Raw genomic sequence first — 15,592 nt, forward strand, 5'->3', positions numbered from 1 at the left:
CTCAATAACATTATGCTGAATTTTCTTAAATAAGGGTAGAATTTTTATATTCTTTGACATACCCTGTATGCTGGTTGATTTGCAACAATTCTGAGTGTATCTAATATAATTATCGACCAACTTTTGGCAATATTTGAATTTTGGTTGTACAGTTAATTTACAGTTAATTTAAAAAAATTATATGTTGCACTGTATATTATAATATATTAATAAGAAATCTGATGAGACGAATCTATTGTCGAACTGCTCACCACATACAAAGATTTGACTGAAGTGTTTGAAGGTGATTGACAACGTTTCTTAATAAATTTCACTAGTTCGAACTTCCATTGTCTACTATATTAAATGATTTGAAATCCCTGAAACAACTAAAAGAGAAGAATTAAAATAAATAGCTGTAAATAACAATTATATTAAGCAAACCTGAAATGAAATAATAGTGAAAAAAATACAAGTAAAAATAAAACAATCGAACAAAAAATAAAATAAAGAAATACAAAATGAAAATAAAGATAAAGATAAAAATAAAAATAAAAAAGTTAAGAGATTTCAAGCTAAGTTAGTTCACATCGCTTCGATTGTTAGTATCCACAATCGTCTTCACACGAAGACTAACATTTTGACTAACTATTTTGACTTACCTACTACTTTTTTTTTCACTTTTCTTACAATTAATAAACTTCATTTCATATTTTAATTTTTAAAACACGAGTTGCGGGCTCTTTAACATGGTTGTTTATAAAAAACAGTACGAAAAAGATGGCTGATACTGACGCATACGCACAAAAAATTGTGATGAAAAGGCCTATTGCATTTTCTCGCATCATATCTAGAACTCATAGAAATTATATTACATAGGCATATAATCAGATGTGAAGAAATGAGGTCAAAATAAAAACAAAATGCAAATTTAAATTTTGACATCGATGTTTTTTACCTGATTTCAAAAGTTACTAAATCAATACATTCAAGGCGTAGTTTTATAAGGACAATAATGAAAAATATGAATATTTTAAAATAGAGAGATTCTTACCATTCTTCAAAGAAGATCCTGTAACTCTTTCAATATTGGTAGTAGAATTCTTGAACTTATTAGTGAAGCCAGTTTTTATGAGACGGAAGCGCTTGGAAGTAGACACGTAAAGAACAGAGTCCTTGAAGTTCTCGAAAGCATATGATCTATGGTAAATTAGATCTTCGTTGAGAGACGCCTGTTTCTGAATGTTTCTCCGTAGCCTTTCCTTCTCTTGCAATCTATCAGTCGACATTAATTCCTCATTGAGCGACCTTTGTTTCAGTACTGCACTCCGGTTATATTTCTTCAAAGAGGATTTGAATTCCGGTAAACTTGACTGTTGAGCCATATCAGTAGGTTGGTCTAAAGCCTCGTCCTCGTGCTCCTCGCATATTGATTTTTTCTGCTTTACCAGTTTTGGTTTGGTTAACGAGTTTTTAGGGATGGTAATCACTGGTTGTTCACTTTCCGGTTCCTTGGTTTCCGAAGGTTTATTGGAGATGTCTGCCTTCTTCACGAAAGTGTTGTTATTCTCAACGGTTCTCATGTTTGTCATGCTTTTAGATTTCAAGTAAGATATTTCGTTAATCAATTGTGAAGAAGGAAACGTTTGTCTTCTTTGTGGTAGCTCGTCCTCATCTATTCTTCGCAACTCTATAGGAATATCATAAGCATTTTCTAGACAATCACAGCAGTCGCATCCGGCAGGTGCAAAAACTTTAGGCTCGGGATCTTTTGCGCAGGTGGTCCAACTTTCCAGAAACCAAGGTCGATGGACTCCTGCGCGACGGCCACCGCCTGCTAGCTTTTGTATAGCTCTTCGTACGAAGCTGTAGCATGTTTCGTTCGGGCTGGATAAGCTGGAACTACTTGGTGAAGAGTTTCTTCCTGGGTCGATTGAACGACCTTTTGTGCGACTTTTTGCTTTTTTTCGGGTGATGCCGTTTAGCCTAGAATAAAATTGAATGATGACAAATAACAATCACTCATTTGAAATACTCTAATCAGAGTTCAACATAAAATTGTATATTTACGTAAAAAACGACATTTTTTTGAGAATGATGGAGAAAATCATGAAGAGTTTGTTCAGAATAGGCACTTTTGTTTTGGGGTCATCAGTTCAAATTTCCAAAACAACTCACATATCCAAACGATTCTTCGTCACTTCAACATTTCTTATTCATTACAGGGTTTCCCAGAATTTAGTTACCAAACGATATCTACCATATTTGTGAAGCTGAAAAAATGAAACACAAGCGATCTTAGAAGACCTTAGAATACCCTTCTGAGATCGTCTTTGAAATTTTGCCATTTTATAGTTATAGTTATAGTTTCTAAGGAACTACTCCCAACTGTCATTGTATAGTACATACAAAGAGGTGATATTTCTCATAATCTGGATGCTCAAAACTGTTTTTCAACCAAATATCTGAAAAATGTTATTGACCTACATAAATTACAGAAAGTTTACATACTCTACAAAGTAAACTCGAACTGTGCTTAATCTGATACCACACAACTTTCATATATTCTCAAAGTTCCCTAGTGCAGGCCGATGTAATCATAGATAACTCCATATAATAACTTCATAGAAACAATCTAGTGGAATCATATGAGGAAAACAGGCTGGCCAACGCATTAGACCTCTCTTCCTACCGATATCTGAGCATATATATCATTAAGATGTTGATATCGCGATACTGTTGAAACACCAGTGTAAAAATATGGCCCAATGAGGGTTCACTGCAGCAAATTCAATTCAAGATACCTGGACATGTACCATAATTCGAAGATACGAGATAAATTCTAGTATTATTTAAAAATATGTCTAAACCAGTCACCAAACGGCGCTTTTACTAACTCCATGTTCCGTTTTGAAATAAATATTTTCTAACGGAAAACATAAATGCAAACACGGAGAGTAATTAGAACCTTGAATAACTGTAGGTATGTTACAACAACTTATAAGCTTCAAAAAGTTGGACTTGAGTGCCAGTGGTCTCGATTCAAGTCTCATCTGAAAAAAAATTAGCACAATAACTGAATCAGGAAATATTTTTGATTGCTTTTTTGTTATGAATTCTAAAGGCATTTCTTTCATTTGGAATATCTATACTAAAATCATAAATGTGATTTATGATATTAGTATAGATTTAGATGAAACTTTAGATAAATACAGCTTATACATCAGAATAACATATAGGCTACTTACAATGTACAAAGGTTTTGTGTGATTTTGGTCATAATATATGAGTATTGAGTAATTCGGAAAAATTCTTGCCCCCTAGAGCTATTTTGGCGTGCGCTGCCTATACCGTTGGAGTTACATGCAGATGATGTACCGTAAAATTGTTTATCTTAAATAGTTCTGAATAAAAGCATAATATGTATCTACCTCTTATGTGATAGCCACTATATGCAAAATACCGAGCTCTGTTCAAAACAGTGATTTGAGATATTTTCATAGTATCCGTCGCTTCTCAATTTCCTGTATATCAAATCGGTTCCATATTGCTTTCAATGCTTCCTTCACTTTTGGAATGTCACATGAAAAGTCACTCAGAGCTAGATCTGATGAGTGAGGTGAGTATAAAACTGTACTTGATAATGGGGTCAAACCCGAAATCGGTCCTATAAATAAAATCTACCAGTGGTATTTGGACAAAAGTATTTTTTATTAATTTCATTTAAGGAATCCACCCTAAATACAATACTCAACCAAAACTATTTCGATTCCGAAGGAAAAATTTATAAACAAACAGATGGACTAGCGATGGGATCCCCACTATCTAGCATTATATCCGAAATATACCTGCAAACCATAGATGAGAAAATCTTGACAATAATAAAAACACACGATGAAAAAAGAGAATGGTCAGATACGTTGACGATGGCGTGTACATATCACAAAACAGAGGAACAAGAATAGAACAAACAACAAAGGAAAATAACTGAACTGAACTGAACTGAATAAAAAAATTCAGCATAGAGCAAGAAAACGGCCCGAAACTGAACCACCTCAGAAGTTAGAATTCACTTATCGAAGAACAAATACAAATCAAAATACAATAAGACCATTCAATATACTACACAATACAATACACATTCCTAGAAACAATGAACCTAGAGGAGATCCAACACAAAGGATATTACCTGATGTAACCCAAATACAGGTAAATTTAAAGAGACATCCGGTTGATAGGCGGGAACAAATACCTGCACCAAGGCGTTCTAACCGTATGAAGGAACAAACAAAACGATAAAACATTCAGTTTGAGTAGAGCCATGAAGATGATAGCATAGCCTGCTATCGAAAGCGCTCGCATGTAATAAGTAGAAGTTATTAAAGCCTCAAATCCTTTTTGTAAACATATGTTAATATTAAAATACTGAAAATAAAGGAAAACTGGTTGCATCAATCAAAATTTTCATAAAAAATTAACAAATCTACAATATCAAATTGATGTCTAGAGATATTTAAAAAAAAAGTTAGTACACGCCTAATATTTCAACACAGTCTGCTAAGTGTAAACACTTGTGTTTGACTAGGTTAGTAGACAAATAAAGATTATTATGTAGCCGTTACTACGTGGTAGGAGATCATAATGAAAAGAGAAATGAAAATATTGAAAAGAGAAATGAATAGAAATTTTCATTTCTCTTTTCAATAAAGATGATGTTAACTGTTGATATACAGGGTGTCCCTGGAGCTCCTCTTTTCCTCTCGGGAATGTATAGATGGGGTCAAAATATCACCAGTACTTCATATAACTTTTTTTCCTAAAAGTCTTCGTAACCAAGTTACGGGCCCTCGAAGTTACAAAATGAAAAATGTTTTTCTTTGATAACTTTTCAAGTGAATATTCAAAATCATCCAAATTTTGGTAATTGACTAAACAAATGAATTCCGTCGATGAGCTTTCATGCAGGAGTCAGTTGTTTTGCTACAAAGTCAGGAACGGACTACCCCCGATGGTCCACACCCCAAAACTTTGAAATGACAGATTTTTCAATATTTTTCAACAAAATAAGGTTACTTGGACAATTTTATGAATAAAAGTACTCGTGTGGAAAGTCGATCGAAGCAACGAGTCTTGATAAAAATGTAGTTCTACTCGACGACATCAAACCCGCTCGTCCACCATTATTTGAAATGAATAATTATCAAAGCAGAAATAATAATGATAACGTTAATTCAACAATATTTATAACAGGAATAATACAAAGTATGCTAAAATGAAGTCGTAAACAAAAAGTACAGTACCTATATGGAAGTTTAAGTCACAATTGTGATAGCAGATATTTTTTCAAAAGAAATATCAAGTTCTGTAGATTCGTGGTGTTTTTAAACTAACAAGCTACTCTACTATGAAATATCGAATTCATTCCATATTTTGTATGTACATAATACGTGTGGAATAATCACGTTTCGTGTTGATCAGTTATCTGAATCTCATGAAACTCAACATTCGAATGTTTCAAATTCTTCTTCACAGCTAAACTGTTGAGGAGTTTCACTGATAATTACAATTTTATGGGAGAAATTCTTTAACACGAATCTAAATTTAGCTGAAAAAACGCACATCGGAAAAAAATATTTACTATACTGATAAAAAGCAAACGAATGAACTACAAAAACGGCTGCACATGATCAGGTGAAAAATATCCAGGGAATAATTATGTTCCATTTCTTTCACAGATGTTGACAAAAAACCTTTTAGAAAGTTTTGATAAAAAATGAGAAACTGGAATGCGATTTTGTTTTGTTGAGTGGTGCGTTGTCATATGACTATTATTGTATTGTCAATATTCTATAGGATATTTTGAATTTTTTTGATATGGCCTAACAGTTTACATTCAATGAATATGCAGATATGCATGTATTTTATGGACGAGCATTTTGTAATGCTGCAGAAGCTCGTCGTCTGTATTCCGAGCATTTTCCCAATCGAACGGTACCGTCAAGAGAAACATTCGAGCGTGTCGATCGCAGCTTGAGGGAGACAGGTATGTAATAATTGATAATTAATTTGAGCACGTTGTTTTATTTCGATATTATTGTAGGTACAGTTTTGCCAAAACGAGGTGGTGAGGGCGCTCCTAGGACTGTACGTACCGTTGTATTGGAGGAAAATATTTTGGATGCCGTCGCTGATGATCCTTCAATGAGCATCAGAAATCTATCAGAACAGTTCCATACATCCAAGTCCACTATTCATAGAATAATTAGGGAACAACTGCTCCACCCATTTCACATCCAGAAGGTACATGCCATGACACCTCAAGATTTTCCAGCACGACTGGAATATGCCAATTGGTTCATGGATAGGCAAAGAGAGGATATGACTTTTATTAATCGAGATTTATTCACTGATGAAGCAGGTTTCAGTAGAGATGGAGTTATCAACTCTCATAATCTCCATATATGGGCCGAAGAAAATCCCCGTGGGATATTGCAAACCAAACACCAACGGAAATTCAACGTGAATGTTTGGGCTGGTATCATAGGAAACCATCTTATAGGACCATTCATTCTACAGGACCGATTGAATGGAGAACGTTATTTGGAGTTCATTCAGAACGATTTGAATTGCCTTTTGGAACGTGTTCCATTGCAAACCCGAAGAGATATGTGGTTTATGCATGATGGCGCTTCTCCTTATTTTAGTTTGATTGTGCGTGACCATCTGAACCATATTTTCCACAATAGATGGATTGGTAGAGGTGTGCCATATTCATGGCCATCGCGGTCTCCGGATTTAAATCCATTGGATTTCTTTCTGTTGGGGCATCTAAAAAGCCTTGTTTACGCTACACCTATTCACACAGGAGATGCATTGTTGAATAGAATAACATTACATTGTGAAGCCATTCGAAACGACCCTGGAATGCTATTTCAAGTACAGAGAGGGTGTCTTCGCAGACTAAGAAAATGTATAGAGAGAGAAGGTGGTCATATCGAGCAGTTTCTGTAGCGGATTTTTCATTTCTGTTTGCTCTTGAGGCTCTTGAGTTTCGTTAGTTAAACGTGTTTGCATTATAAAAATTCGTTATGAACATTTTACCTATCATTTCCATTTTCCTTAAAAACTAATATTTTCGAATAATGGTAGACATCTCAGGATAAATGTTGTTGAATTAACGTTATCATTATTATTTCTGCTTTGATAATTATTCATTTCAAATAATGGTGGACGAGCGGGTTTGATGTCGTCGAGTGAAACTACATTTTTATCAAGACTCGTTGCTCCGATCGACTTTCCACACGAGTACTTTTATTCATAAAATTGTCCAAGTAACCTTAATTTGTTGAAAAATATTGAAAAATATCTGTCATTTCAAAGTTTTGGGGTGTGGACCATCGGGGGTAGTCCGTTCCTGCCTTTGTAGCAAAACAACTGACTCCTGCATGAAAGCTCATCGAAGGAATTCATTTGTTTAGTCAATTACCAAAATTTGGATGATTTTGAATATTCACTTGAAAAGTTATCAAAGAAAAACATTTTTCATTTTGTAACTTCGAGGGCCCGTTACTTGGTAACGAAGGATTTTAGGAAAAAAAGTTATATGAAGTACTGGTGACATTTTGACCCCATCTATACATTCCCGAGAGGAAAAGAGGAAGTCCAGGGACACCCTGTATATTGTTCATAAAAAAATAAATTGAAATGAAAAAATGTATCAACAATAGTGTTTTATTATGAATGAGGGTAGATAAATTAAATGTTGAACTGAATTATTTCATCGTGAGCTCAGTTTCAATTTTTCAGTATTATCTAATATCCAATTGTGTTATGTTTTTTTAAATGCTGTTGATCTCAACTTTTCAATTTCTCGTGGAATTATACAGGGTGATTCAGCCGAGCGAGGCCAACCAAAGTTAAATTTTTTCAAATGGAACACACAGTATATGAATACGTCATTCGATTTCATCAGCTCTCTGAGAAATTTTTGTTTTTGAATTTCTATTGCGGCATTGAAAAGTAATTTCGGAAAAACCTATTCTGCAGACGATATTTTTTCAATTCACCACCCGCATGTCTACAGCAATTGAGTGGATTTTTTCAGGAATAGTTAGTCAACATTACTATGATAATTTCGGGAATCTCAACTTTCGGAAACAATATATAGGGTGCTCGGTAAAACCGGTTAAGTTTCATTCATTTTCAAACATACATAATTCAACTTTTTCGAATGGAACACCCTGTATGTTTTCATTTGTATGAAATATTTCAACATTTCACTACATTTTTTAACAGAAGTATACTATACAAAAAACAGATATTTTACAAATTATACCCAGTTTCATTAACTGTTGTAACCACAGAAATTTCATTTATACACGTTCACATACTCATTTTTTTTTTCAATATGAACAATAACGCCTGAATTTTTTATTGAATAGAGGAGTCGTAAGGATGTTCAAAATGGCGACCATTTTCCGCAACACATAATGTCAGTCTTTTTTCAAACGAATTTTCTACACGTTCCAGCATATCCTCTGGAATTTCTCAGAAAACTCTAGTGATTCTTCATTTTATGTCTTCTATAGATGTTGAAGGAGTTTGGTAGACAATCAATTTGATATACCCTCATGAAAAAATCCATTTTGGTTAGGTTAGGTGATCTGGGTGTCCACGCCACAAGCCCACCCGTATCTATCCATTTTTTATTGAAATGATCGTTGAGGTATTCCCGTACCTCAGTTTTAAAATGTGGTGGTGCACCGTCTTGTTGTAGCCACATTCTAAGTCTTGTTCCATATGAAACCCCGTCTAATAAATTCGAAAACTCATGCCTAAGAAATCTTACATATTTTCTTCCAGTGCAATGTCCATCCAAAAAATACGAACCGATAACTCTTTCTGAGAATTCCACCCCAAACATTTAGTGACCAACGCTGTTGATGGTTCAGCCAATAATGCATGTCAAGCCGATTCACAGTTCCATTTTTATGAAAAGTCGTTCCATCAGAAAATAACACGAAATTGAAAAATCATTTTCCTGTTTGATCTTTTCAATTCCTCATCAGCAAAATTGAAGACGTTTTTTAAAATTTCTTCCTCTAAACTCTTGCCTCAATTGAATGTGGCAAGGATGAAATTTGCTTGCTCGTATCATTCAAGGCACGCTGGATTGAGAAAATCCCACTTCCCTGCTCAGGGCTCAGGTAATCACATGGGGATTTTCAACAAGGTGAAGAGCAATTTGAAATGTATTCTCTTCATGTGTTACAGGGCAGACACGTTCGAACTTCTCGTGATTGACATTACTAGTTCTTTTAAAACTTGTTTTTAGAGCCTGAAATGCCCTTCTATCTGGGTGTCTTCTTTCGAAGAATTTCTCTTTGTAAATCCTAGATGCAAGGAGGCAGTTTCTGCCAATTTCCCCCAAAGTATAGACCATTTGCACCATATCTTCCATTACATAATTCATAATGAAAATGATTCAATCTACACGCGAAAGAAACTTCAACACATGGCGTTATTGACAAGTTCCGAGATAAATTTTTTGAACTCATGGATAACTGGGTTTTTAAAGAAAAAAGCAGTATAAATATTCTATAGGTTTTATCACGTGTTTTTACCGTTGAAACTGCTGATAACCATTACCAGATGGTATGAAAAATGCTAATGTACTAGCGATTAGTTTGAATATTCGAAAAACAAATTTGAGTAAATGAACGTAAGAAAATATATTTTTTGTGGTTACAACAATTACTAAAACTAGATATAATTTGTAAAATATCAGTGTTTCGTATAGTATACCTCCGGTAAAAAATGTAGTGGAATGTTGAAACATTTCATACAAATGAATAAATACAAGGTATTCCATTTGAAAAAATTGAATAATAACTATTTGAAAATGATTAAAATTTTATAGGTTTTTACCGAGCACCCTATGTAATGTTTACGAAAGTTAAGATTCCTGAAATTATCATAGTGATGTTGACTAACTATTGATAAAAAAATTCACTTAATTGCCGTAGAAATGCGGGTGATGAATTAAAAATATTGTCTGCAAAATAGGTTTTTCTGGAATAAGTTGGCAATGCCGCAATGGAAATTCGAAAGAAAAAATTCCTTAGAGAGCTAAAAAAATATGGAAACGAACGAATCACCCAATAAGCTAAAAAATAATTTTAAAAGATAGTCTCTTTATCGACATGACTGCAAAAAAAACTAGAAGTTCAAAGAATTGTTTCCTCTGATAGCAATGGATCGAGGGAATCTTGTTGACTCACCCTGTACTTATTGTATATTTTACAACCAATAAATATGCAGTCTTGATTCATTAAATGTGCAGTACACTTAGCAATTTGAAAGCATTTATCGGTCTTTGATCTTGTATTACACTAATCTTCAATTATGTTAGTATTTGCAAAATATTTTTATAGATTTCACTCATTTTGTGGAATGTTTGTCTGAGATTGGAAATGAAATATATTTTCAATGAAACTTTTGATGTAAATCTAAAAGGTTTTTCAAAAATTATTTTTATTGCATATTCATGAATAGACTTTAATGAATTTTCATATCCTCAACTTATGAAGACATTTTTTTGATTCAAGTGAATGTTTTTTCCAACAATCTATATAAATTCCTAAATATTTCATTTCTGGGGTTCTATTTAATTTAAAAGTGCAATTGCATTTTCGAAAATGTTTCTGTAAACATTTAGAATTAAATTTTTATTTCATCAAATTTTGGTTAATATTTTTCTCTACATGAAAATGTTTGGTTTTCGTGATATTAAGTGTGAGCACGTCGTAACTGAAATTATGTTTCAAAATTGACATGCCAACTTCACCCATCGATATGGTCTCATCCTAGCCATCTTCATCCACTACATATACAGTGTCATATGCATATGAATAAAAAATGCCGTTAAGAAGTTTGAAAGAAGGTTTCAGTTAACTTCTGGTAATACATACAATGAAAAATGTCGATAACTATCTCAGCTTCACTACAAATTACAATAGAGTTTTACACTTTCCAAAAATAAAATGTTACAAACAAATTTTTCCATGTCGAAGTGCAATTAGTACTACTCGATGTTTATTGATTTCGAATCAAATATCTCTTTAACGAAATTCTATATATTCGTAATAAGAAATGCTTCTTAATTTCGGAACTAACCATCAAATTGACCTCAGAAACAAGACAACAAGAATACAGGAAGAAGAAAAAATTAAATTATGCAATATGAATAAATTTTACAGTGTTGCCAAGTTCATATCAAATGTTAGTGACATCACGACTATCGTTTTTACCCGATTTTAAAAAAAGGACTGGCAAAAAATTATAAAAAAATAAAACAAAGTACTTACGTAGTTATTACAACTAGGACTGTCAGAGCCTGATCAATGTTATAGATAATATTTAAGGTTGTAAATATTTCCACACTCCTTTATAATTCGAAACATTCTGGGATGAAACTCCAAAAGATTATGCATTTAATGAAAATATATAATCAAGAGCGAATTCAAAATTTTTAATGTACACTCATGTAATTTCAAATTTCAAGAATGCAAGTCGGTTTTGTTAATACACGTTCCTATGGTAAGGTTCAAATTATTTGATTTTCACCATCTGAATTGGAATATTACTGGAGTTTTTTCCCAACACCAAATCGTCACACCTTCTTCAAAGAGGAATCTTCCTCTTTGAAGATAATCACTTGGTGGTCGAAACACGTGTCGAGGTGTTAAAAATAACGATTTGGTGTTGGGAAAAACTCCAGTAATATTCATTACTACACCAAAGGTTCCAAACAGTGCATCGTAAATCTGAATTAGCTTAAGAAGATATTTAGTTCTAGAAAGACTGATATGAGAATAACTATTAGTGCCTGGAGTTCTTCGCTTTAAAAAATCTGAGATACCCCAAATTTTACCAAAATCAATTTCGATGAACTACACCAAACTGACAGAATTGCCAACCGAGTATCATTCAACCACAACAAAACCAAGATCCTACACAAATATTTATAGGACTGTATTATTTATAACAATCGTCAATGATCAACGATGACATTGGTTTTTTCATCGTTTTATCGGTTTGAAGGAAATAATCGATATAAATTTTCTACAACCGATTATTTTCCAACTAATCAGTTTCTGACAAGATGGTTTAAATGAAATATTAGAATGCCATCTGTTGTCATATCCCCAATTTTAGTTATGAAATGTTATAAATAGAATAACTCTGGCAGATTATTGAAATTCCAATTATCAATATATTTCATAATGAAAATAATTCTTACCTGATCGATTTGCTCGAGTCACTATCAGACGTCTGTGTATATGCATGGTAGGCCAATTGTCCGTCATCCTCGGAGTTCGTTGTAGTTGAAGTGAGTTCCAAGGATGGGGTACTTATTTGTCGGGGTCTTCTCCATGGAACCAAAACATCTTGTGACTCGAACTTGCGATGACTCTGTTCCATTGCCCATACGGAGATTATGATTCGTCCTCCGATCCTCAGTACTCTCGCTAATTCCCTCAAGGCGCAAATGCGACGATCTGTTGTCGCTAAATGGTGAACAACTGCTATGGAGACGACAGCGTCGAGACTCTCGTCTCGGAAAGGAAGTGCTAGGTTGTCCAGGACAATAACCTGAAAGAATTACCAGTAGAAAGAATTTCACAATGTCTATAATTATTCGTCCAAGAACATATGAACATCAAACATATTTGAACTCAAAACGAAAATTTTATTACTTCTTCAAAAACTATTTTAATAAAATGTTGGATAACTGAAATTACAAAAAAATAACATACAAGCAACAACCAAAAAATAAAAATTGAAATATTAATAAAAGCTGAAAATAAAAAATAAAAATACTATTAACAAATAATGAAATATAAAAATTAAAAGAATTCACACCAAGTTACGTCACGACGTTTCGATTGTTAGTATCCACAATCGTCTTCGGGTGATAACTGGACTTATTCCTCCGAGATCTGACTATTTATAGGCCATTCGAGTGCTTCCATTTATCCCCTCTTCTCTCTCTCCGCTTCATTGGTTTCAGCGGGAGATGACCGTTTGGCGGGAGTTGGTCGTTTTTCGCTTCATTAGAGGTTTCCATATGTTACGTATCTCTACGCTAGATTGACTAAATGCGTTGTTCGATAACATATACGCGGCTTCTTTGAATTTTCTCCTAAACCAGTGTTCCTCTTTGTGGATGATTTCAGTTTGAGCCCACTTGATGTTATGTTGATGAGACCAAACAAGCTCTGCTATTCCGGATTTGCTGATTTCTCCTCGCTATGTATGTTTCTTGTGCTCAGCAATGCGAACTTTCAATCGCCTCTTAGTTTCACCGATGTATGATTCTTCGCACTCGCAGGATATCCGGTAAATGCAATTCTTGGAATCGCAGTCCGCGTTTGGTGGCCTGGTTTTTTGTGAGGCTGCTACGGATCTGAAGCAGGTCTCTCTTCCTTGAGGAGCTCTTGCTGTCTTCTAGCTAAAGCCTGTTCTACCATCACTCTGGAGTAACCATTCCGTTGAAGGTCATTTTTGATAACGTCTAGACCTTCCTTTGTATTACAAAGCCCGAAAGCACAGTCTGGTAGAGTCTTGATGATTCCTCTCTTAGTCGATTGATGGTGGTTGGATTTCTGGTTCCTTGACCTACCGGTTTAATTATGCGTGAGATTTTGTCTACGATTACGTCAGACTTTATTGATGTTAATTCTCTCTTGCTTTCAGTTGAAATTATTTCATTTTCGTGTTTCTGCATTTTGTCTGCTCATATAGCCTTAAAAAGCAATTCTGAGTTCTATTGATGATTTGTACTTCTTCAAGCGCGATAACGTGAGTACCTTTTCTAAGTGCATATTCCGATACTGCTGATTCGTGAGTACACTCCAGGCGACATTTTCTCTCGTGTTCAGAGAGTCGGGTACCTACTCCTCTCTTCGTTGTTCCAATGTAGTCCGATCCGCAGCTAGAAGGATTCAGGTATATTCCTCGTGTTGCTGAAGACCATTCGGGATCTTCAGCTGACCTTTCTGATGGTTCTCGTTGGCCTGAATTTCGTTTTGTTTTTCTACAAAATCATTCAATCCGGTTATTCCCTTCGAAGGCACTTTTAGAACTGTTTATGTACTTTTGATACGGGGCTCTGTGTCACATTCGACTGAACCAAGTACAGTGAAGACTTTGTTGCTTACCCAATTACCACTGATGAGACCTATGGCGGGTATTTACAGCGCTGTCTGATGTTGGATCACGAATGCGTGGTATTTTGTATTTGGGCTCTGGATTCTACTGGCTGCTTTGCACTGACGGCTGCAATGAATGACAAAATTTGAATCGTTTGCCCATCGTTGCCGAAGCTTGACTAATCACTTTGGGGTGTCTCGTTCATCTTTGATATTCAAGGATCAACTTCTGCATCGCCTTTACTTACTCAGGCTTGTCCTTTGAAGATAGTCCAGGAATGCATTTGTGACGAGTCGAAATAGTACTGGCTATTGTTGAGCTCAGATTTCAACTAATCGACTGATCGGATTACAGTGCAATTCAAATTGAGTTGTACCATAATAATCGTGTTTGAATAATTTTGAATATAGAGTAGAAATAGGTTATATTCATTCCAGTTACAAGTTGATTCAATCAATATTTTTGACGCTACATTGTCATTTTTTTGTAATACTGTACCCCACCTTACTTATACTTGACTTCTATTTGTTTAGAAGTATGGAGGTCTGCTCATTGGTTGCTTTGAGAATTTCATTGTATGTTTATTATATTTCCGAAAAGCCGAAGACTCTGAAATATCCAGTGTTGATACTGGTACCTGGGTGAGCAATAACACAGTAGGTATTATAAGTGGTTCTCTACAATATATACTCTTATTTTCTATTCTTTAACTCCCTCTTCAGATTAAAATAATTTGTTTTCGATAGAGACTCATCTGTATTTGATATACAGACTAATTCACGGTGGAGGGCACATTAGACGTTTCTGGTGAACCAGACACCTAATCACTTCGAAAATTCAATGAAGAGCATATTCGGGCATTCTCTATCCAACTAAAATATTTTCGACAATGCGGTGTTTCCACTTCCATTAGAAAGTAGTAGTAACTTTTATTTTTCAAATGGAACATACTGCATATAATATTATTTTTGGAATCTACAACAATTACCCGACCTTTTTTTATATCTCCCTATGCCTATCTATTACCGTTTTCGAAATATGAATTAATTTAAATTTTTTTCTTCGGAAATTATGAGCTCTAGAAATGATTATATCATTGAGTTAAGGAATACTGTGGTATCAAAATTTGGTTTGGAGTAATCTCCGTTACTTCAATACAGGTTGGTAAAAAAATATAGTTTTTTCGTTTGCTTAAAAAAGTGACTGAAAGTTGATAATTTCGAATTTCGAATTATCAATTCGAAATTCGATAATTTCGAATTTCGAATTGATAATTTCCAATTTGTAACAGTACACTCTGTGTACTATTACAAATTCAAAAAGCTATTGAAATTCGCTTTCTTTCTATGCATATTATGCGTATTCCCAGTCAAGTTTCGGACTTATATGCATTTATTTG

The 15,592-nt window shown here is 34.3% G+C and overlaps 2 protein-coding genes across 3 annotated transcripts in view; both read right to left on the minus strand.

The window, feature by feature from the left end:
• The window catches only part of LOC111509471 (glutathione S-transferase 1), a 228,162-nt gene that overhangs the window by 106,719 nt on the left and 105,851 nt on the right, over window positions 1-15,592 (minus strand). The gene's annotated exons all lie outside the window — the stretch shown is intronic.
• Window positions 1-15,592, minus strand: part of fid (class I SAM-dependent methyltransferase fire dancer) — a 57,759-nt gene that overhangs the window by 23,603 nt on the left and 18,564 nt on the right. For both annotated transcript variants that reach the window (XM_074182141.1, XM_074182142.1), the window contains 2 exons: window positions 12,281-12,633; window positions 1,034-1,965 (listed from right to left, as the gene is read on the minus strand). In XM_074182141.1, coding sequence (XP_074038242.1) covers window positions 1,034-1,965; window positions 12,281-12,633 — 1,285 coding nt within the window. The remainder of the gene's footprint in view (window positions 1-1,033; window positions 1,966-12,280; window positions 12,634-15,592) is intronic.

The sequence above is a fragment of the Leptinotarsa decemlineata genome, unplaced genomic scaffold (genome assembly GCF_025532065.1).
Source record: "Leptinotarsa decemlineata unplaced genomic scaffold, Ldec_3_MD MMD2_tig00026328_RagTag_RagTag, whole genome shotgun sequence".
Lineage (NCBI taxonomy): Eukaryota > Metazoa > Arthropoda > Insecta > Coleoptera > Chrysomelidae > Leptinotarsa > Leptinotarsa decemlineata.